Raw genomic sequence first — 23544 nt, 5'->3', positions numbered from 1 at the left:
TAGAGCGCACATTTTGCAATATGAATTTGGTGAAGTCTAAGTTGCGAAATAAAATGAAACTGTTAACACTCAAAGCAATTCTTGTCATAAAGTATGGGTTAAAAAGGCATAATACCTGTTGTTCAAAATACACTTTACCAAATGATATTCTTAGAAAAATCGGTACACTGCAGACATACAGCACTTTGGATCAAGCAACCACATCAAAAGCTTCAAGCAGTCTGCCTCTTAGTGCAATTGATGACTTTGAGGAGGAAGACTATATGGGATGCAGTGATAATTAAGTAATCGGTAAGTGTGCTTATTAAAAACAACATATCATTATTAAATCGGAGAGTAGATTTTCATATAGTAAAAGTTAAACAGTCCGTAACCTTCTTAAGTTAATCAATACTTCATTAAGATTTTTATTCTTAATAATGCAGCATTCTTCATATATAACACAGTATAAGAGTTCCAACTTCATATATAAGGTGCACTTAACACACACATAAATATCATATATGATGAAATGCTTTCTTCGGAAAATAATAATTGTTCACGCTACATTTTACATATTTAACAGTATCACATCTCTATACCAGTACAGTGAATTTCAAAGACTTAAAGAAAACAATTAGTACGTCCCTGATAATTAATCATCAGCTCGATTATTCTGCTGATGAGATTCTTTCGTAAGTCACTAAATGATTAAACCAAGCTGTAAATAGTAGTACTACAGCTGTATTTGTGGAACTGCCACCTCTCTCTCTCTCTCTCTCTCTCTCTCTCTCCATCTGAGGTTTATCATAACTGCGCCATTTCTTGGGACTGACGAAGCAGCAGCCTCAGTTTGGGATTCACAACGATCGAACTTTTTCTTTTTATTTGAGAGAGAGAGAAAGAGAGAGAAGGGATGAATACTTCCCTCAGCTACCATTGCAGATACTGATTTTAAAGAGATTCATAACAGAAAAGTAAACCTGATGGGGGACTATAGGCCTAAGTCTCCAGCCGCTGTCGCTGTTATTGTTTGTTTGTTTGTATGGTGTTTTTACGTTGCATGGAACCAGTGGTTATTCAGCAACGGGACCAATGGCTTTACGTGACTTCCGAACCACGTCGAGAGTGAACTTCTATCACCAGAAATACACATCTCTCACTCCTCAATGGAATGGCCGAGAATCGAACCCGCGACCACCGAAGTGGGACGCTAATACCGTACTAACCTGCATAAACCCGAATCTTGGCGAGATAAAAAAAAAAAAAAAAAAATTAATTAAACCCCGGAAGAGCTCCGAATCGGACCGGATTCGACATCAACCCTCACTTTGATTTTGAAGGGAAAGAGAGAGAGAAATATCCTATTTTATCTCATAGATACTGATTCGTGAGTCGGACTATTATCTTGGTCGTGATCTCTCGCCTTCGTTCCATGTCACCCACTCCTCCCAGCCCACATCCTCCAGTTCCTAACCCTCCTGAGGCTTCCACTTCGTCTCCTGTTACAGCTTATGAGACTGTGACCCAAAGCTTTGGTCGTCCTCCTCACTTCCAGACATCAATGACGCCATTTGTCTGATATCTTAATTAATCCTCAGTTATCATATCGTTCCCGGTCACTTGTGCTCGAGTCTCGACCTAATGAGCATTTCGTTGTCACCAGAATCAGATAGTATCTCCCCCCCCCCAACCCCCCATCCCCCACCCTAGTGATTCCAACCGAGAGAAAGAGAGAGGGAGCAACTTAGGGGGACATTCGATAGCAACCATTTACCGGACATAGCAACTGAGGCGTTTGTAGGGGTGTGGTGGAGGGGGGGAGGGGTCATTCGCTAACATGTTTTAAAAAGGCTCTATTATCACAAATGAGATTATGATAACAGAGACGAATGGAATTAGAGTCCATCATGATCATCAAGATATTCAGAAGCAGAGGTTGACGTCAACAATGGCGACCGACCACAGTTATATGAATCCAGGTCATCGAATATGCATTAGTACTATACTTAGTTTTCGATTAAATCTAAGTCACATTCGGATGGTAGAAACGATTTCATTTTTTTCTAGTTATTATTAGTATTACAACAATGGGTTGTAGTCGGGGGATATTTACATATATTTATTCTCAGTCACAAAAATTAAAGTTTGACTGATATTTTAGGTTAACTTCGTCTTTACTGTCAAGTGATTTTTCTCGCATCTCCACTAGTCCTAATCAACGGAAAGGTGGTGCTATCTTCATATAGCGTACGTGCATGATCTCTCTTTCTCTCTCACAACATTCTTTAGTAATTCGCTCTTCAAATAGTTCTCCATTACACGGATTATTGGATAGGCACGGGACCAGGAGAGAGAGAGAGTGAGAGAGAGGGGGGGGGGGGCGTGGGGGTGTTGGTTATCACTTCACAAGTAGGAATAAAAATAAGAAAATAAAATGATAACATAACAAGCACATATGACCTCGAGCTATGTCAAACCCTTGTGGATACCTATGTATATTTATCGACCAAAAACCAGTCACGGTGTCAGCAGGACCCAAACGAAATCTGGGCCGTTTGAAACAGGGGCTCAGAGGCGGCACCCCCAACCCCAAACCTCTCCCACCTCTTCTCCCCCAAGATATCAAAACATCAATCTTTGCACTTTGTCAAAAAGCTTATAAAAATGCTTTTAAAAAAGTTAGCCTTAGTCTGACGTCGCGTGGATCATGAATTCGTGGCCAAAAATCAATTTCCACTGATTACAGGATTAATTATGTTTTTCGGTATTTCATATTCAAGTGATGTTAATGCAACAAGAGAGGAGGAATTTGCAAGTTTAAGTGGGTCATAAACTGATGGAAAAATATTGAGGTATATATTTATGAGCTTCATATTTTTTAATATGTGAAGAAATTTGACCTCAAGTTAGTAGGACTACCTTCATTGACATAACTACAATACATATATGGCGACAATATATTCTGAAACTGACAAAGCACATAGATATTAATAGGTAAAGTTGTTGCAGATTCTGAAAGGTATTCCTACTGTATCCACCAATGTATTTGCCATCTGGGCAATATTTAGTACATAAACTTTCATAATCAGCAAAAATTTCTTGCGACCAGCAGCGACCACGAGGATTACAACATAAGAAAAGGACTCGTCTATCACCCGAAGTCCTCTCCCTTCTTGAAGCATCACCTATTTTCATGAGTGATCCCACTACCGAACAGTGATGATGATATTGCCAGTGACACTGACAGTAATGGTTGGTAACATGACTGATGATAGTGATTGTGATTTTGACTGTGATTGTGTAAGTAGTATGAGACACTAAAGCACTAGTTTTTATTTCTTTTAATTATACTTGTTAATTCCTGTCATAGTCAAAATAATATCGTGCTCTTGTATTTCTTTATTTTTTTCATGAATTATTATTGTATATATAGTTTTAATATTTTTTATAATACTATAAAAATCCCTTTCTTATGACTAGTGTTATCATTTTCGTGATTTAAGAAGGTCCAATAGTACATACAAAAACTTTATGGAACGTTAAAATAAACTTTTTCTCTGTTTAATTCTGCATTTTATTAATTTGAAGAGATGTTCAAGACACTGGGTTTCAAGTTGGGATCGTTTTCACCTTAGAGTTTTGTCCACGATTTAGCAATTCTGAACCCCTGTGCGTCGTAGCGATCAGACAAAACATCTGGGTAAGAGTCTCTCTCTCTCTCTCTCTCTCTCTCTCTCTCCTTCCCCACACGTTGTTTCTTTATATAACACTAATTCCTCTCTCTCTCTCTCTCTCTCTTGATTCGGTTGCCCATCTCTCGCTGAAGTGTTGCAAAGAGAAGCACCTGCCCTCCTAACTTAGTTAAATCATTATGTTGTTTTTCGCTGTATTTAGTGAAAAAAAAGAGAGAATATTAGTGACAAATAAATAAGATATCCTTTTGTTTTTTACTTGCAGTGAACACTAGGCCTGCTTACTTACTCACTAACAAAATCTTCTCTCTCTATCCGTCGTGGTTGTAAGTCACTTTAGAAGAATATTTTGGTTATTCTAATCCAATTGACTGACCTTGTTATGGTGTTGGCGCCCTACCTCGGTGGTTGCGGGTTCGATTCTCGGCCATTTCATTGAGGAGCGAGAGATGTGTATTTCTGGTGATAGAAGTTCACTCTCGACGTGGTTCGGAGGTCACGTAAAGCCGTTGGTCCGTACCAAACACACCTTTTCGAAACTAAGAGTTGTAAGTATAGGTGTGTGTGTGTGTGTGTGTGTGTGTACACAGAGAGTTTTTCATATCGGTCTATGCACGAGAGCGAGGAGTAGAAGCTGCGTCACAAAGGCATAACCCGAAAAGAGTGTGAGGAAGAGCAGGAAGCAGCCTTACCGACTGAGAGAATAAGGGCGAGAGTAGCAGGGAGGCGGTTGGACATATTCGTCTCTATTGCACCGTTCAGAGGCCAGGTTGACTGCCGTTACTCTCGTCCTTTCAGTTCGCTGTGACAGTGAATTCACAATGACAGCAAATTCACTGGGAGAACGAATTCAAGGACAATGAATTCACTGTACATTGAATTTATAGAAACATTGAATTCACTGTCACTAAAATTAATAGCAACAGAAGTTCATTATCTTTTAAGGATAATTTATGAATTTATCTCCTTTTCTAACAGCTGATTTCCTACTGTCTTCTTGCTCTCCTGAATAATAATAATTAATAAGAATAATAATAATAATAATAAATAATAATAATAATAATATAATAATAATGATAATAATAATAATAATAATAATAATAATAATAATTATTATTATTATTATTATTATAATAATAATAATAATACAACTGAAACCAAACAAAAAAAGGCACAGAAACAAAGCGATTGTTTGGTACAGTTGTGAAATGTATTTTTCCTGTCTATTACCAACACTTTTATATATATATATATATATATTTATATAGATATATATATATATATATTATATATATATATAATAATAATAATAATAGAAGTAAGATGTTTAGGTAGATTTTTTGATCAATTTTATCTTCGTGGAAAAAATATTATAGAAAATTTCAGCAAAACTTCTTCGATTTGGTTTAATGGATTGGGTCCTAATGAGGCCCAAATTAGGAAAGTAGATCCAATTATACCTTCAAAAACAAAGGTCATGTAAGGGTTTAGGTCCCGACCACAGGGACGTGACGTACCGTCCATTAGAAGCTCTAACCCAGATACCTTCATTCTTCATGATTATAAAGAGGCTTTTGATTGAATTATTCCCCCTAAAACAACCTCCTGTTAGAACCTATCCACCATCACTATCAACTATTATTATCATTATTTTTTGTTAATAAACGTTTCCCTGGCAATGGTGCCCTTTAGGGATGGTTTCCCCAGGGCGCCTTGCTGTCCCTCACACTTACTTGTGGATCAGGCCCTCCCTATGCCTTCTTCCCCAGCCTGGCAGGGAACCTGCCTCCCTCCAGGGAAGCAGCCTCTGAGGAGGATCTTCCACAGAATAACGTTATTTTATTGTAGTTTATTGTAATGAAACACTTTCCCTTGGGTTTCAGAGGAAGCTTTCTTTACAGTTTACTCAGAGAAGTTTGTTGCTTTCAAACTTCTCTGAGTCATAATTCGTTTGGAAACAAAAGAAATCGCCAACTTACTTTCAGTTACTAATATGACATCATTTTATGATTTAATTGACATATGTAAACAACTTTCTTGGACGTCCTGTAGAACAGACTCTTTAATTAGTGTCCAAGTAAAAGAAAAGGTGATTCAAAATGACTTTACCCACATCAGAATGTCTTTGAAATAATGGGAAATCAATTTGGAATTTTGCTTTCCTCCAACAGATGGCACTAGTGGCATGTGTTGACAATACACCTTAGTAGTACCCTCTACAGTGCAACCTCTATACTTTGAAGTTTTCTTCAGAAGGTGGTTGGTTTCCAAAATATCAAGACGTTCATAATTGCAAGAGTGCTTGACTATTTTCAGGAGACTACAAAAGGTATTTTCACCCGCGGATTACGTTTTTGCCCACCCATCGAATTTAGGCCGTGCCTATATTGCCTAAACTATGTTGCTTATAAGTTAACAGTAAGATTCATTGCTTTTAGGCTTAGAATAATTATTGATCACGTTTCTTTTCAGTAGACACCCAATTTTTCATTTATCTGTAAAAGCATAATTTCGCATCAGGTTTTCTCTCCCTTCATTTATTTTGTACATTATGACTCCTTCACAATTTGGAGCAAAAACATTAATTTTCAATTGTGGTCTGCACAGTTACATAAGCACAGGTCTATTACCTCTGTGGATAACCCACTTAATATGGTAATTTACGTAATAAAATTATGGAAACGAAAATCACCATAATCTCTGGATTCTAAGATTTTCACAAAGATCTGATGACCTCAAAAACCGCATTTCTCTCGGGGACAAACTCTTGGATTTCACACAAATCCCCAATGGAAATATTTCAGTAAAGTAATGATATTCGTATCGCCCCTGAAGGTTGATGTAGACACCAATGACAGTATACAGCTTTTGTCTCCGTTGTTTATTTCATCGTTTTTTTCTGTTCAGTCTTTCATTCGATGTTACCTTCTCTTTTCTCTCTCCGAGAGTTTGCTGCTCAACCGTGACCTCAGTTCGGTCTTGTTGGAAACAACTGGTTTTATTGCCTGATTCAAGGATGCGGTCGGAGTCTTTATATGCAATGTCTGGAGATGCGCAGAACTAGTACGGTGTTGGGTGAACAACTAGAACAGAATTGTTTAACCATTTCATTATATCTTACCTTTGGAATTTTGTGTCTTAAGAGCAGAATCTTTCCCATAAATTTTATCTAACGTATAGAATTTTTTCCATAATATTACTGAGCCTTGTTTTTTTTGTTTTTTTTTCCTATTCCTTTCACGGGTAGAAGTAAGACTGAAATGGAAATTTACTGTTATCGTGAATATTTTATTCATCCAACAAGATTCTCTCGTAGGTTCGTGTAGAGTCAGAGACGGCAGTCTGTGTGTGTGTGTGTATATATATATATATATATATATATATATATATATATATATATATATAATATATATATATATATATATATATATATATATACAGCCATGTTAAAGAGCAACTGCTTCTGTTGTAGGAGGACCAATTCAATTTACGAAGCGGTTTTGCGAATAAATCCTTCAAAGAACCTCGCTTCAGGACCCACAGAACGAATCATCCGTCAGAGTCGATACTTTTTGTCCACCACAGACAAACACATTCATTTCCTGGACAACACCAGAAACAAACTTACTACAGCCACTCCGGAGAGTCGATGGACATTCCACATGTGTCGTAGAACCTTTCTTCAGTAAACAAGTATTGTCCAGTCGGTACATCGCCTGTGGTAGTCACAATATGAGTCGTCACCTCAATGGTTACTTGAAGTCATCTTTGCAGTATCATCTTGCATCCTGAGGTCATCATCACAAGAGCAACAGTTGCTCCCACTCAGAGGTATAATGGAATCTGTTCTTGCTACAGAGATGATATAATATTCTTTCGGCTCGGAGAATAAATAGGTAGGTCAACGAATTAGTTTATTATTCAATTATTTAATTATTTGTTTATTTAATTATTAATTTGTGTAATTATCTCTCTATTTACATGTTTATTTATTTATTTATTTTTCGGGCTCATGGACAGAGATAAATTTATAATTCTAGTTAAAGACCAGAAAAAAATTCCTTTTTATTATTTACAGAGTATGTTGCTCTCTCTCTCTCTCTCTCTCTCTCAATTTCAGTGAAGTTCCTCCGATTGCTAAAGTTGATAATTTATTTAATAATAACTCTCACATTGATGGGTTCGTATTCAAGATTTACGTAATGTACTGAATTTCTGTGGGTCGGATAATGAATATGAACTGTTGTTTTGTATCAAAATAGACTCTTGTGAAAACTGAATTGCAACATATTGATCTAAGTCAAAGCAGACTCTTCCTGATTTTGAACTGAAGTATCTAGCTGGTTACCACCTGATCAGAAGAAGCAATAAGGAATTAAAATAAGAAATATCTATGATTTTGATCAGCAAATTATTTCAGTAGGATCTCCTGTCTTAGCTTCAGAACATGTCTCTGTTGGTAAGGCCGAGTCCAGAGGTCCTTCATTCCTTCCATGCTTTTGCCTCTTTGTCAACAGAGAGGGTTGGGTGCACAAATATTATATATATATCTATATATATATCTATATATATATATATATATATATATCCTATATTAATATATACATATACTATATATGTATATAGATATTTATATATGTAATAATATTATATATATATATATTTACTATATATATGTATTATATAAATAATATATATTAGTATATTATATATATATATATATCCATATATATATGATATGTATGTAAATATATAATATATATGTATATATGCATATATATATACACATGTATATATATACATGTATCGATATATATATATATATATATATATATATATATATATATATATATATATATATATATATAGCTTGATGATGAATAATAGTGCCAAGACTAGGAAGAACATTCTTTAATATTACGAGCTTTCGAGGTTTAAAACCTCATCTTCAGGCTGAAAAAATGACAAGGATGAGAAATCACTAAAAATTACATTAAAATGAATTTATTTTTTGAATATTTTAATTCTCGTCATCCTAATATTTCTTTTACTTGTGAGACAGAACAGGATAATATGTAGTCATTTTTAGATGTTCAGGTACACAGAAATAGAGGTAAATTTGAGACTTCCGTTTATAGGAAAAGTACTTTTACTGGCTTGGGATTGAATTATCTTAGTTTTTCACCTAAGTTGTTTAAACTTAATTCAATACGTACTATGATAAATAGAGCTTACAATGTCTGTTGTGATTTTAATTTATTTCATCAAGACATGGTCTTCTTCCAGAATTATTTTTCCGAAAATTCTTATCCCGTATTTGTCTTTTACAAAGTTCTGAAAAATTTTCTACATGAGAAATTTTGTCCCAGACCGGTGTACAGTACTGCTAGTAAAGATGTAAAGTATATTAAATTGCCTTTCCTTGGTCATAGTAGCTACTTGGTACGAAAATAGTTGCAAGAAATACTTAAGCATAGTTTTCTTCAAGTTAGTTTCAGATTTGTTTTTACTAACCCTTTTACTGTAGGATCACTTTTGAGGGAGAAGCCTGCTCTTCCTGTGGACCTTAATTCGAGTGTCGTTTACTTGTTTACCTGTTCGCAGTGGGATCCAGTTCCCGCTGGCTTAGACACAGAATTTTGGAACACAGAGGTCTTTCTGTTAGAACTAGGTCTCCTCTTTCTAAACCACCATTTTCTGCCATAAGGGATCACAGTTTAGCACAGGACCATCCTTTCACTCACCTAGATTTTAGAGTACTGTCTTTTTGCTCAAATAGACTGGACCTTTTAATTTCAGAGTCGCTGTTTATTAAGCAAATTTTTGAGTGTAGTTTGTTTACCTTTCATATTATTTTCATTTTTATTTTTGTTTTTGTATGACTTGCGTTTTGTTTTAGTTTTTTCGTAATTTTTAATTTTTAATTTTAGTTTGTATGAGATGTTCGTTTCATTTTAATGTTTTTACTGAAGCTTTTAATCAGACAATTCATTTTAATGTAATTTTTAGTGATTTGTCTCATCCTTGACATTTTTTTCAGCCTGAAGATGAGGTTTTAAACCTCGAAAGCTCGTAATATTAAAGAATGTTCTTCCTAGTCTTGGCACTATTATTCATCATCAAGCTAAGATTTCCAAGTAGCCGCCCAATTACTGAGACCAATATATATATATATATATATATATATATATATATATATATAAAATATATATATATATCATATATATATATAAGATATATATATATATTATATATATGATATATATATATATATATATAGTATATTAGCTATATATATTAGATACTATATATATATATATATATATATATATATATATATATATATATATAATATATATATGCAACTAAATAGCCACAATGCCCTCTTAACTTCTTGAATTCTTTGCTCCTTGTTGGATACGCTTGTCACTACAAGCCTGAAGATCCAAGAGCAAAGAATTCATGAAGTTAGGAGGACATTGTGGCTATTACAGTTGCATCTATATATATATATATATATATATATATATATATATATATATATATATATATATATATATATATATATCTATATATATCTGTTTGATACATAACCTTATAAGACTAATGAGGTTTTGTACAGTCAAAGGAATATCATGACGTTCTAATTCATCCTCCAAAAATTCAAATCCAAGTAAATCATCTACAGACACTTTTAAAAGGAGAAAACATCAAAACTATCTATATTAAAATACAAATTAATGATATCCCCTTAACTGTAGCAAACCTCGTTAATGTCTTAAGGTTATGTATCAAAGATAGTACATTTAGTTTTAATGGGGAATTTTTTGTACAAAAGTTTGGTATGGCTATGGGTAATCCCTTGTCTCCTGTCCTTAGCAATATTGACATGGAATATTTTTAGACAAAACTCTTACCAAGAATTTTGCCCCAAAAAGTTATTTGGTTTAGGTATGTGGATGATATTTTCTGTATCTGGCCAGTTCACGAAAATCTCCAGGAATTCCTTAATAATCTCAATAATTTAGTCCCTTCTATCAAATTTACTGTAGAGGAAGAAAGAAATTGTAATTTGAATTTTCTTGATGTAACAGTCCATAGAAATGATAGAAAATTCACCTTTACACAGTCTTTCGAAAACCTACTAACATTGCCTCTTTTGTTCATTATTATTCCAATCACTATCAAAATGTTAAATTCTCTGTTTTTCTGGGATGTTCTTTAGGGCTGTGTGTGTCTGTAGCCCCCAGTTTATTGACGCTGAGATTAAAACTTTTTATGATATTGCCTTGAAACTTAAATACCCAAGGACTTCTGTAGATGACAAACTTGAATTTAGTGAGCATAACATTTTCAAATTACCCTATGAAGAAAGATTTTTAGAAATTCCTATAATTTTAAAGCTTTTCAACATAAATGTTGTATTTAGTATTTTCAGTGACAAGAATTTAGTAATAGAAAATTCTGAAGATGTTTCTGGCTGCATATATGAAATTCCTTGTAAAAAGTGTGATAAAATGTATTACAGACAAACCGAAAAATCGCTTTCACAACGAATCAAACAGCGCCAATATTCAGTGAGAATTGGTCAAATATCAAATGCATTATTCGAACATATGAGAGATTTAGATCATCCTATTAACTGGAGTCAAGCATGAGCCTTAATCCCATGTAATGATACAATTAAAAGGAACATCATCGAATCTTTTTTCATCAAGTCAAATAATGGAAATGTTGTAAATTTAAGTCTTGGTTTATTTAAACTCGATGCCTTCATAATGAAAAAAGGTGTGGATAAAAATAAGTAACAAAATTAAAATATTCGGTTGAATAACTATTTTTGGTCTTTGTATGGCTAAGCTTCCGTTTCTCTTATGGTTAAATTTGTTTTAGTTTGTGACCATGTGATCTCTCCATAGCTTTCATCGAAAAAGGGAAAATGAAAATATATCACTCTGACCTTAAAGAAAATAACAATTATTGTAGAGATAAAAAAAAATACTCTGTAGGATGTATTAATTGCACATTGTATCTGCCCCACAGTATCAGTGGGTTTTGCCTTTCATGTAATAAGTTGTATTTCATTATCTTGTTTTATTCAGGAAACAGTTAATCCGTACGGTTTTTGGCACCCTTTCATTTGGCAGAATAAGTTCAAATACATAATAACCCACGTTGAGCGTTGACTGTAATTTACCTAAGGAGGCACTCGGTGTATCTCATAGTAATATCATTGGAGTAGAGGGTACAAACATTCCATATTTGCTTATGCCTGAATGCCTCCAGTGCAGTGTGAGCCAACAACAGTGAAACTAGGTAATCGATGGTTAGCAACTGGTTAGGCCTTCCAATGCTATGTGAGTCCTTTGTCTCATATGTTTATTTCCCACTTCACCCGTTGGGGGTTAGTGCCGTCAGTGCACCTCATTCGGTGCATTGTAGGCATTAATTAAGGTTCTTTGCGGCGTCCCTTCAGCCCCTAGCTGCACTTACTTTCATCCCTTTTACTGTACCTCCGTTCATAATCTCTTTCTTCCATTTTACTTTCCACCCTTTCTAACAACTGTTGCATCGTGCAACTGCTTTGAGGTCTTCCTCCTGTTACACCTTTCAAACCTCCTTTATTCTCAGTTTCCCTTTCAGAACTGAATGACCTCATCAGAGGTACCAGCGCTTGGCCTTTCTCCTCAGTTTCATACGCCAATTTCTTTAGAAATGCATATTATATAATATAATGTATGTATGTAATTATGTGTAGAATAGCCTTCCCCTAGGTGAACGGTTCACAGTCACTCGAACTAGAGAGGTCTTGAAACGAGAAGAAACCCCCACAGCGCATGCCCGGAAGACAAAGCATCTTTCCCTTTGTGGTGCGTTGTTGTAATATCCCGTTATTTTGATTCGACAGTCATTTGTTTCCGCTCACACAATTCTCTGTTCAACTTGGTTCGCTTTGGTGTTCTGTGTTTAGTGAATTAATCGACAATTTAGCACCTTTTTTGCCTTTCGAGTTACAGTTTGTTAGCAATCTCTTTGAAGAGTTTGTTTTAGTCTTTTAACTTTTATGAATATGTCTGGGAACTAATAAGTTCAAGCGAAGATGCGATGCATTATTACCCTAATGCAATTCGACTTATATTTAAATAGTTTACTTAAACTGTTATTTATTTATTAATGGGTTAATTTATCTTCTAATAACTGATCATCTCTTTCCGTATTTCTCATCACCTTCTGTTACCCCTTTCGAATGAACACCATAGTATTCTTCGGAAGGGAGAATTTCAAGTCAGTGGCTCCTGTGGTGGCTGTTCCATCTGAAAAGGGTCCATCTTCAGAATATAATGATAATAATATAATGATAATAATAATAGGTAGAAGACCATCTTTCAAACAAACGGGTGCTGTTAAAAGATATTGCTGCATCAGCCGTGTTGATTTTTTGTCGTAAGTTTTAAACACTTTTCTCATTTTACAAGATAGAGAAGGTATCCTTATGATAAACTCTACCAAAATTCGAACGTGGGAGTAGTTAGAACATACGGGTGAGGCATAGCAGAACTTCACATCGTATTTAAGAGCAAACGCCAGTGGGTGGGGACGCTCAATGCCCTTTTCTTAGCCCTGGCCAGAAGAAAACGGGAGTAGGAAGGGTGAAATTTAACATCTGAGCCCCATTGAAATAACGGAAAGTTGGAGAAGTTGATACTCGAAGGTCCATCGTGGGAAATAAAGGTTTAGGGTCTTACGAAAAGGGACGACAAGCAATGATGAGTTTGGTCAAAACTTGGATAGATGACCAATCTGTAGTCAACGTCAACAGGAAACCACCGCCAAATTAATGAGTTAGAGAAAGTGTACAGTACTTAAGCAAATTATAGTTTAGAGAAGGAGAGGAACCCGGGTTATCTATCTATGGTAAGAAATAAGATATCGAAACTGCAGTGTAACGGAATTACTAATGGTCTTTTTGGCTGTGCTCCACAAAGATAGAAATGTCTACCTATTTTGCCTCTTGTATAATACATTTTTCTTGCAGTTTTGCGATTCAGACTCTCTCTCTCTCTCTCTCTCTCTCTCTCTCTCTCTCTCTCTCTCTCTCTCTCTCTCAAGATAAAAATATGTCTGCCTATTTTATCTCTTGTCTAATACATTTCTCTTGCAGTTTTTCGATTCGACTCTCTCTCTCTCTCTCTCTCTCTCTCTCTCTCATTTCAGAGGGTCTGTTATGGACGCCAATGGGTCACAGTTAGACCAGTGAGACAACGGATGAGTTGGTGAACATTGTGGGGAAATCAAATAGTTAAAGAGGCATAATCTAGATAAAAAATAAAAAGAATAATAATAATAATGAGCAAATATCATTATACTGGAATCAATCATTATTTTCCGCTGATCCATCGTTATAACAATTAAATATTTAGAACAACAACATTAAACAACAAAACATTCTCTCAGTCCTAGGGCTGACGAGCCTTAGGGTGACCCATTACCAGTAACTTCAATTGATTTAATTTTTGACGCAAGTCTTCTTTTGGGATCTGTCACTAGAACTCACTTCCTACATAGGCAACCAAGAATAATCTTTTTAATAGAATTTTATCTCTGCGGTATTCATTATAGTTTTTTTTCACTTCAATTCATTGTTAATAGAATAAAGTAGACTGAATGGTCTTCATTCTTTTCGAGCTGAAAAGTGTTTAATATGCTTATATGTACATTTAACTTTGATTTCCACCGTAGTTCAGTTATATGTAGGCTACTTCACATATTAAACACCTAATATGAATGATGATTAAAATAATAACACAGAATGCATTACTGAAGTTAATGGTAATAATAAAGATACAAATTATATTATCAAATATTCTTATTTCATTTATGATTTATTAAATATTCTCATCGCCATCGTTGTTGCTTTTATCAGTATTAATATTATACACCTAATAAAAGAACAGACAACATTTTACTGAATAAGATGAAATCAGAAGTTGTTTTCAGTGTATTCAATGATGGAGGATTTCCTGTCCTGTTCACTTCCCTCTCACTTCTACTTTCGTTCGCCTTTGGCTTCTGGAACCGCTTCAGGACCTGAGGAAGGAAGGTCATACATCAGGTCATACGTTAGGTCATACGTGAGGTCAGACATCAGGTCATACATCAGGTCATACACCAGATCATATATCAGGTCATACTCTGGTCATACATTAGGTCATACATCGGTCATACGAGGCCACGTGAGGTCAGACATCAGGTCATATATGAGGTTATACATCAGGTCATACGTTAGGTAATACATGAGGTCAAACATCAGGTCTATATGAGGTTATACATCAGGTCATACGTTAGGTAATACATGGAGTCAGACATCAGGTCATACATGAAGTATACATTAGGTCAGACATCAGTCATACATTAGGGGGAAAACGTTTGCATTCGCCCAAAAACCTGAATTGATTGTCACTGGTGACTGCTTTAAATTTCTAACACAAAATAGGATGTGCCTCGTGTGCAGAAGAATTTGCTCCCAACTCATTTCCTGGCCTCTGTGGGTCAGTTGGTAGCGCCCTTTCCTCTCGTTTTAGAGTCTTGAGTGCACTCAGATCATGCTTTTCCTCTCACCTCATATAGCAGTGATATCAGGTGGCAGCGGCGCTATCTGAGGTCCCTTGAATCTGCCTTCGACGCCGAAGAGCTGTAGTCTGTAGATGAAAAACTCGATCACGTAGAGATGAGACTCATCTTTCATGTCGTGGAAAGATACTGCCGTTTCTGATATGCTGTCGATTCCCTACAGCAAACAAACTCCATAAGAATCTCTGTTTTTATCAATTGTCTAATTGATCTGTCGATATTCATGGGATTGACTATGTTCATATAATTAATATTGTTATAATATTGAATATCAAGTCACATTGCTGCAGATAATTCTAAACGCTTGGCCAGTATACACGCAAACATATGATATATATATTATAAATATATATTATTATTATATATATATATATATATATATATAATTATATATAATATCATATATACATATATATATATATATATTATATATATATATATATATATATATATATATATATATATATAATATATATATATATATGTGTGTGTGTGTGTGTGTGTGTGTGTGCGTGTGTGTGTGTATAATATATATGATTTGTAAAAATGTTCTGTTACAACAGAATTCCATCTAACAAAAGGAGCGCATAAAAACACCAAATTCAAATATAAGTATAATGAAAAGGTTAGATGTTCAGCTAGAGTCAACAGGTTCTCTCTTGAGTGACAATGGTTGCGTGGGCTTACCTGAAACTAACCTTGCCATAAGGGTAAATCATCGTATTTAGGGTACCATTTCTGCCACGTCCCTCTTATGTAATACACAGGAGGTTCCTGGAGAAACCTGTGCCTTCCAAGTTCATCCCTGGAATCGCCAAGAAGCACTCCTGAATCGGTCAAACACTTCCCTGGAAAAAATGGGTTAGGTTAGGTTGGGTATAAGACAGAACAGCCACACCACTATATCACATTCATATCAGGTTCTGGAATAACTGACGCAAAGTAATTCATTTTTAAATCAGGAACGAGAACTGGAGCGAGGTCAAGTTGAAGAATTTGAACTGTTGGTGGGAAGTGGTCAAAAGGAATGGCCGAAGATGCGAACAGTAGGAAGTTTCTGAAAATGGGGTCCAGAGAAAACTTTGCAAAGTCGAGTCTGTGGAGTGTATCGTGCAAATCATAAGGCAAGAAACAACCGCCAAAAGGGTCACAAAAGGGCAAAAACTGAAGCTATCTTAGGTATGTATAGTGAGAAAATGTCACATTTTTACTGGGTATGAGCAAACATACAAAAAGAGTTAAACTAGGGTAGACTATTTATTTTTATCTACATAGTAATCCTTTGTTTTTGTACCGTTGACGTCGACGGCTCTAGGTATCAATAATTCGATCAACTCTTTTGAAATATATCACAGCATTCTGTACCTTTGCTGTCAAGAACTACTGAAAAAAGAGAGAGAAAAATACTGATTTAGCTGGTTTTGAGAACTAAAGAAACCAAAAAAGTATTTATTTAAACATTACCTCAGTTTTATCAGAAGACAAAACAACTTTCTACCTTACAATATGTTAAAAAAAAATTTTTTTTAGCTAATGTGTATGTGGGTGCGAATGTGTGCGTAATAGAGAGAATGAGAAAGAGAGATAGTGGCTAGTTTTGTCACGCTGAACGATATATAGTACATCTTTCTCAAGAGCAGGAATGGTGAGCATATTACCACTTTTTCAAGTACTAATGAACACCCTTTTAGGAACTCGAAAAAAAACCTCTCTTGAAATACTGGAACAAAACGGAATTATATACAGAATAGCTTTACATAGTCGCTTGAAATGATGGAAAGCCCTGAGTGATTTTCATTCACAAAAATAGTGTGTAAGATCCCCCTCGTATAGGACTCATCAATTTAGAAATAGACAGTCTCTCTCTCTCTCTCTCTCTCTCTCTCTCTCTCTCTCTCTCTCTCTCTCTCTCTCTCGTGTGAGAATTCAATAGTGATGCTATTTTAGATTATTTCAAATGCGTAATTTTATGTATGAAAACAGGCCGAATATTGCTAATACTTGGCATTTGATATCTTGGTTCAGTTATCTTTTTCTTTTTATGGGAGAGGATGAAATTTGCAACGTAACTTCTTATCAAAATACCCAGAAGGTAAGTTGAATTATGCTCAGGAGGTCATAGGAAAGCAAGGAGGATTGAGGAACTGTCCTTACCTAACGTCACGTCTTCTTCTCCTTGGTGATCCATCGGGCAGAGAGAGTTATTGTGATAAGTTACGTTGCCATAGATCCGCAGAGTTCCCTTGCTTAGAACGTAGCCAGCGCCTTCATAGGGGGATTGTAGGATAAATGTGGTAATGAAGACGAATCAGTTTAAACATTGACCATACAGGCAAAAGCAACAAAGTAAGTCAGCAGTTATGACAACCGATCTCCTAATTAACTCATATGATTCATTGTCTAGAACGTCATTTAAGATCACTATTTGGAGTTAGTGAAAATTATTTCCCTTTCTCGGTTTATCACGTCAAGAGCTATAGTAGATTCACATCAACCGTGCATTTGATGTCTTGGCCAGTCCCTTACGACGCTCCTGATTGGCTGTTGATAAGCCAATCACACGGCTGCAAACTCTCAGTCTCTCTCGAGAGTTCACATAGGCAGGATGTATGTTCCACCTATCCCGAGGAATACTTTTGAAAGACGTATCCCTCAGGAGAGGTGGAACATGGATCCTACCTTTGTGAACTCTCGAGAGAGACTGAGAGTTTCCACCTCTGTGATTGGCTTATCAGCAGCCAATCAGGAACGTCGTAAGGGACTGGCCTAGGCATCAAATGCGCGATTGATGTAAATTTACTATAGTAAATCTATTGAAAATGAAGTTTTCTTCACGAAATAGTTTATATACTATATATGGAAAACCTTTTTTTTACCCCGTCGTGTAATTTTCTTCATCGGATAAACAAATTTTTTAAGTGGTTAGTCAGGGTTTAGTTGAGTGCCATCCTTATGGAGAAGAAATTGTTTTAAAAAGGCATTCTAAAGTTCAGCTTCAGATGGAATCACATTGCTACCCAATCTGCACAGAAAACGGAGTTTTAAAGTATAGAAAATTGGAGCCATGCCTTACCTCCATCTAAGTAACTCGTAGATTTGTTCCCATTCACGATTGCCCGTTCTTCACCTAAGCCAATAGGGAATTCCTGGGTCATAAAGGGTCAAAACGTACCTCATTTTGGTTTTCCACGATGACGTAACTGAAAACAAAATGTTTCCATTTATTCTGTTACCAAATCAGAAATGAAAAAGTTATGTGACTTGAAAGTAAGTTATTGCAAATTGGGTATAAAAGTAAAGGACAGAGAGAGAGAGAGAAGAGAGAGAGGGGAGAGAGAGAGAAGAGAGAGAGGAGAGAGACGAGAGAGAGAGAGAGAGAGAAGAGAGAGAAGTTTCCATCTATTCTGTTACTAAACCAAAAATTTAGAAGTTACGTGACTTGAAAGTGAATTATGGCAAATAGGGTATAAAAGTTGAGAAGAGAGAGACCTTACAGACCTTACAGACCTTACAGTTCGTTCGGGTTGCCCCAGGTCCCTCAGTGTGAGGCGCCTCTAATGTCTACCAGAGAGTTGCTAGTACATCTTCCGGTATATTTTGCATCTTCCAATCTTGGATGGTCTGGGATGCAGTTTAGATATTTGTCGAGCTTATTCTTAAACACATCTACGCTCACTCCTGATATATTCCTCAGATGAGCTGGCAACGCATTGAATAGACGCTGCTTATCGATGCTGGTGCGTAGTGGATTAATGTCCTGTGTGCTTTCCTTATTTTTCCTGGTATAGTTTTGGGCACTATTAATCTACCTCTGCTTGCTCTTTCTGATATTTTTAGTTCCATGATATTTTCTGTTATTCCTTCTATCTGTTTCCATGCCTGAATTATCATGTAGCGTCTCTTCTCCTTTCAGACTATATAATTTTAAGGATTGTAGGTCTTTACCAGTAGTCTAGGTCCTTAACTTCTTCTATTCTAGCTGTAAAGGACCTTTGTACACTCTCTATTTGTGCAATATCCTTTTGATAGTGTGGGTACCATATCATATTGCTTGAAATATTCAAGTGGACTACGAACATATGTTTTATAAAGCATAATCATGTGTTCAGCTTTTCTTGTTTGAAGTGCCGTAACAACATTTCATTTTTCCCATTTTTGCTTTACATTTTTGCCAACAGAATTGCTATTTGATCATTGCATAACATGTTCCTATTCATCATCACACCAAGGTCTTTAACTGCTTCCTTATTTGTGATTGTCTCATTATTAGGTCCCCTATATGCATATAGCTTTCCTTCTCTGTCTCCATATTGATTCAAATTTATCAGAGAGCGTTCCTATCTTCATCACAAGTAATTTCTCTACTTATTCTTGTGTCATCAGCGAAACTACTCACTACCGAATTCTTAACATTACTGTCTATGTCTTCAATCATAATAACAAACAATATTGCAGCTAGCACCGTACCTTGTGGCACACCGGATATTACCTTGGTTTCATCCGATTTCTCATCGTTTGCAATAACTATCTTTTGTGTTGTGTAAAAATTCTTTTAACCATCTTCCTACTTTATCTACGATATTGTGTTTTCTAATTTTCTTTGCTAATATATTATGGTCTACTTTGTCAAAAGCTTTTGCAAAGTCTAGATAAACCACATCTGTTTCATTTCCGCTTTTCATATTTTTGAATATGTTCTCACGGTGGACTAACAGTTGGGTTTGTGTACTTTTTCCGGGTACGAAACCGTGTTGTCTATATTAAACAAATTATTTTTTATTGAAATGTTAATAAATAATATTTTTCTTCATTACCCTTTCATACACTTTCATAATATGTGATGTTAGACTCACAGGCCTATAATTACTTGCCTCTAGTCTTGATCCACTTTTGAAAGTAGGGGTGATATATGCTAATTTGTGCTCATCATAAATCTTGCCTGTATCTACACTTTGTCTTAATAATATTGCAAGTGGCTTTGCGATAGAATGAACTACTTTCTTTAACAAAATAGCAGGGACTCCATCCGGCCCTGCAGCAGCTCCATTTTAATTTCATTAATTGCCTGCACAATATCAGCTTCATTAATTTCTATGTCAGCTAAATATTCACTATTTTCTTCCCTTACTTCTATATCATTATCTTCATTATCTATTCTAGGGGTGAATTCTCTCTTATATCGTTTCTGCCAGTATGTTGCAAATTTCCTTTTTTTCATTCGTTAATCTCCCTTCAATTCTCAGAGGGCCTACTTTCTATTCGTTCTTCTTTTATTCATCTTCTTCGCATATGAGTATAATAGTTTGGGGTTTGGGGTTTTGCTTGATATTTAATAGGGTTTTTTCTTCCAAGTCCCGTTTTTCATTTTCTTTTGATTGTATAATCTTTTGTTCTGCATTTTCTATCTTACTTTTTAGTTCTATAACTTTCCATGCATTTTTTTTCTTTTGCAAGACCTTTTTTCCACTTTCTGATTTTCTGGAACAAGATCCTTCTGTCTCTTGGTAGCATGAATGATGTTTACTTTTCTTCTTCGGTATATATTTTTCCACTATTTTCTCCAATATTTTATATAATATCTCCGTATTTACCCTTATGTCATCACTTACGGAAATGTTATCCCAATCTTTGTTTAATTCTTCTTAATTTCTGACCATTTTATATTTTTACTGTAGAAGTTGTATTTTCCATATCCTTCCCACTTTTTCATTTCTTGCTTATCTCTATTTTCACTTGCTTTGGAATGAACTGTTAATTCTATGACATTATGGTCTGAAATACTCGCATTATAACTATTATTTCTTTAACATAATTCATCTCGTTCACAAATACTAGGTCTAAAGTATTTTCTTTCTTGTTGGCAGGTGATTTATTTGTTGAATGTTGTATTCTAGTAGCATATCTAATAGCTTTTCAAATTGCCTCTTATCTTCTGCACTACTATTACTCTCTTTTTTTATATGTATAAGTACAACCACAATCTCCTATTCGTTCTTTCCATTCTACGAAAGGAAAGTTGAAGTCACCAGATAGGAGAATGGTCCAGTCCTTGTGATTTCTACATATATCATCCAATTTTTCAATTATTAAGTCAAACTCTTTAGTATTAGGAAGGTGCTATATATTACTATGTTCATCAATTTTTCAGATTCAAATTCTACCGCTATTAGTTCACATTCTGAGTTACTATATTTCTCATATATTTTCCTTGTTTTTTGTCTTTCCCATATATTGCGGTTCCCCCTTGATTCCTATTTTTCTATCGATCTATAAGTTTGGAACCCTTTTATTTGATCATCATTCCCAGTCTCTTGGGAATACAGGTTTCACTTATATTCATTATATCTATTTTCTTTTCATTTTGGGTAGTTCTTCTAAGTACTCTATTTTTCTTTTTGAGTTACTCGTAACTAAACCCTGCAACATTCATCACTATGATGTTTTGCGTGTTTTCCTCCTTCATTTAATAATGGTAGTAATAAGGATTTTCCCATGTCTCTTTCCTGTTCTGGTATGTTGTTCTTTTTTTCATTTCCAGAAATTCTGACATTAAAAAATCCAACTTTTCCATAATATTGATCTTCCTTCATCATAATTATTCATTTTGTGTCTGAATCTGCAATTTTCTCCGTTTCTGCAATATCCTCTTGCATAATAAATACAGTTATTATCTCTTGAGTAGAATTTCGGAGCTGATGCTTTGAAATTTTTTGCTGACCACCTCTGCATATCTCATTGGTGGTTTGCTTTTGCTCTTTACCTGATATTCTTGATTTCTCTCTTTATTTGTTTCTTTCTTATTTTGGATTTTATTACTTGGTTGGTTATTTATTTGATTATGATTCATGGCTACAGGGTGCATATATTTGCATTTTTTGTCGAACTTACATCCTTTTCCTTCTTTTAGGTTTTTACATATTTTTGGATGCAGATCTCTGCAATCATCCCCATATCCATCTAAGTATGAACACATTTACCATATATTTCATAGTTTTGACATATCTTAGGATGTTTGTAGTAACATCTTTCTCCAAATCTGCAATTCCCTCTTTTCAAAAGGTTGCAGATTTTGTCTTTCTTGTCTATTTTTTCCTCTTTCCCGTCATTGTGTAGATCTGGGTAGAGCCTCTTCGGGATTTGCTATTGTGTTGTCATATCGTAATTTATTTCTTCGTAGTATGCTGCTTTATTGCTCATATGTAGTATCAATGAGTATCTCTGCATCCATACTTTTATCTTGTTCTTTGTTTTCCTTATTTTTTTTCTGTCATTTCATTTTTGTTTACTTCTCTTCCGTTTTCCTCTTCTTCTTTTTCTTCTTCTTCTTCTTCCTCTTCCTCTTCTTCTTCATCCTCAACTATTTGTACATTCAATCTTGATTTAATAACATTGTCTATCCATGATGACATGTTGAACAAAAAATTCTTGTATCTTTTCTCAAATCTTGTATTACCTCAGAATAAATGTTTCCATTTATTCTGTTACTAAACCAGAAATTAAAAAGTTACGTGGCTTGTTAGAAAGTTATTGCAAATAGTGTATAAAAGTAAAGAAGAGAGAGAGAGAGAGAGAGAGAGAGAGAAGAGAGAGAGAGAGAGAGAGAATAGAGAGAGAGAGAGAGGACAGAGAGCGAGAGAGAGATAGAGAGAGAGAGAGAGAGAGAGAGAGAGAGAGAGAATTTACACATACATCGGCAGAAATTGTTTGAAGTTAGTTTTTATTTTCCAAAACAAAGTACACTTGGTCTCTGATACCTAGTTTTACGAAAGTTGCAGATGATGAAAATATTTCTCGTGACTTAGGATTAATGGAAGATGAATCAAGGCAGGAACAAAGAAGGTAACCTGAAAGAATCGAGCCTTTAACCCATTTAAAAAAAATAAGGGCCACAAAATCATTAGCGCCTACAGTCCTGGAACTTATAACAAGGTAACTTAATTCACCAACTTTTTCAGGGCCAGTAGGAAGGGAGGCTGTATTCATAAGGACACACTCGTCAACATACGAAAATTATTGCCAAGGCCAGGGAACACATCTTATTTTGCGAGCTTTCGAGGTAATATAACCCCATCGCCAGGCTTAGTATTAGCAACAAAACGTGAAAAATCATTCAAATTACAATAAGATTAATCGTGGGTAAAACAAATAAATGAATGGGTAAAACAAATAAAATGAAACAAAGCTTAGTTTGCTAATAGAACCCAAGATTTTAAAAATCAACAAAACATAAATAGAACAG

General features: G+C 35.1%; 1 protein-coding gene and 1 long non-coding RNA gene across 4 annotated transcripts in view; both read right to left on the bottom strand.

Moving 5' to 3' along the window:
• LOC135208870 (uncharacterized) overlaps window positions 1–23544 on the bottom strand; it is a 231619-nt gene that overhangs the window by 89681 nt on the left and 118394 nt on the right. The window lies entirely within an intron of this gene.
• LOC135208271 (glycoprotein-N-acetylgalactosamine 3-beta-galactosyltransferase 1-like) lies at window positions 14299–18477 on the bottom strand. Of its 2 annotated transcripts, none has more exons than XM_064240379.1 (5): window positions 18379–18477; window positions 17460–17570; window positions 16004–16153; window positions 15294–15462; window positions 14299–14762 (listed from the first exon to the last, which is right to left on the bottom strand). In XM_064240379.1, exons 1-4 carry the CDS (start codon window positions 18458–18460, stop codon window positions 15410–15412), a joined length of 396 nt encoding a protein of 131 aa, XP_064096449.1. In that variant the 5' UTR covers window positions 18461–18477; the 3' UTR covers window positions 14299–14762; window positions 15294–15409. The 2 variants fall into 2 exon arrangements, 1 of the variants encoding a protein (XP_064096449.1); XR_010313149.1 differs by having other exon boundaries at window positions 14300–14762; window positions 15993–16153.

Source organism: Macrobrachium nipponense, chromosome 35 (assembly GCF_015104395.2).
Source record: "Macrobrachium nipponense isolate FS-2020 chromosome 35, ASM1510439v2, whole genome shotgun sequence".
NCBI lineage: Eukaryota > Metazoa > Arthropoda > Malacostraca > Decapoda > Palaemonidae > Macrobrachium > Macrobrachium nipponense.
Note: the sequence above shows the minus strand (reverse complement) of the source record. Positions and strands in the feature narration are given on the sequence as shown.

What these genes read in the sequence shown, in the direction of transcription:
- LOC135208271 (XM_064240379.1), bottom strand. Translation starts at nt 18,460, where the DNA reads ATGACCCAGGAATTCCCTATTGGCTTAGGTGAAGAACGGGCAATCGTG. An exon ending in AGAAGAAGACGTGACGTTAG is followed by an intron (nt 16,154 to 17,459) that starts GTAAGGACAGTT and finishes CATTTTTTCCAG; the next exon opens with GGAAGTGTTTGACCGATTCA. An exon ending in TGATTTACCCTTATGGCAAG is followed by an intron (nt 15,463 to 16,003) that starts GTTAGTTTCAGG and finishes TGTTTGCTGTAG; the next exon opens with GGAATCGACAGCATATCAGA.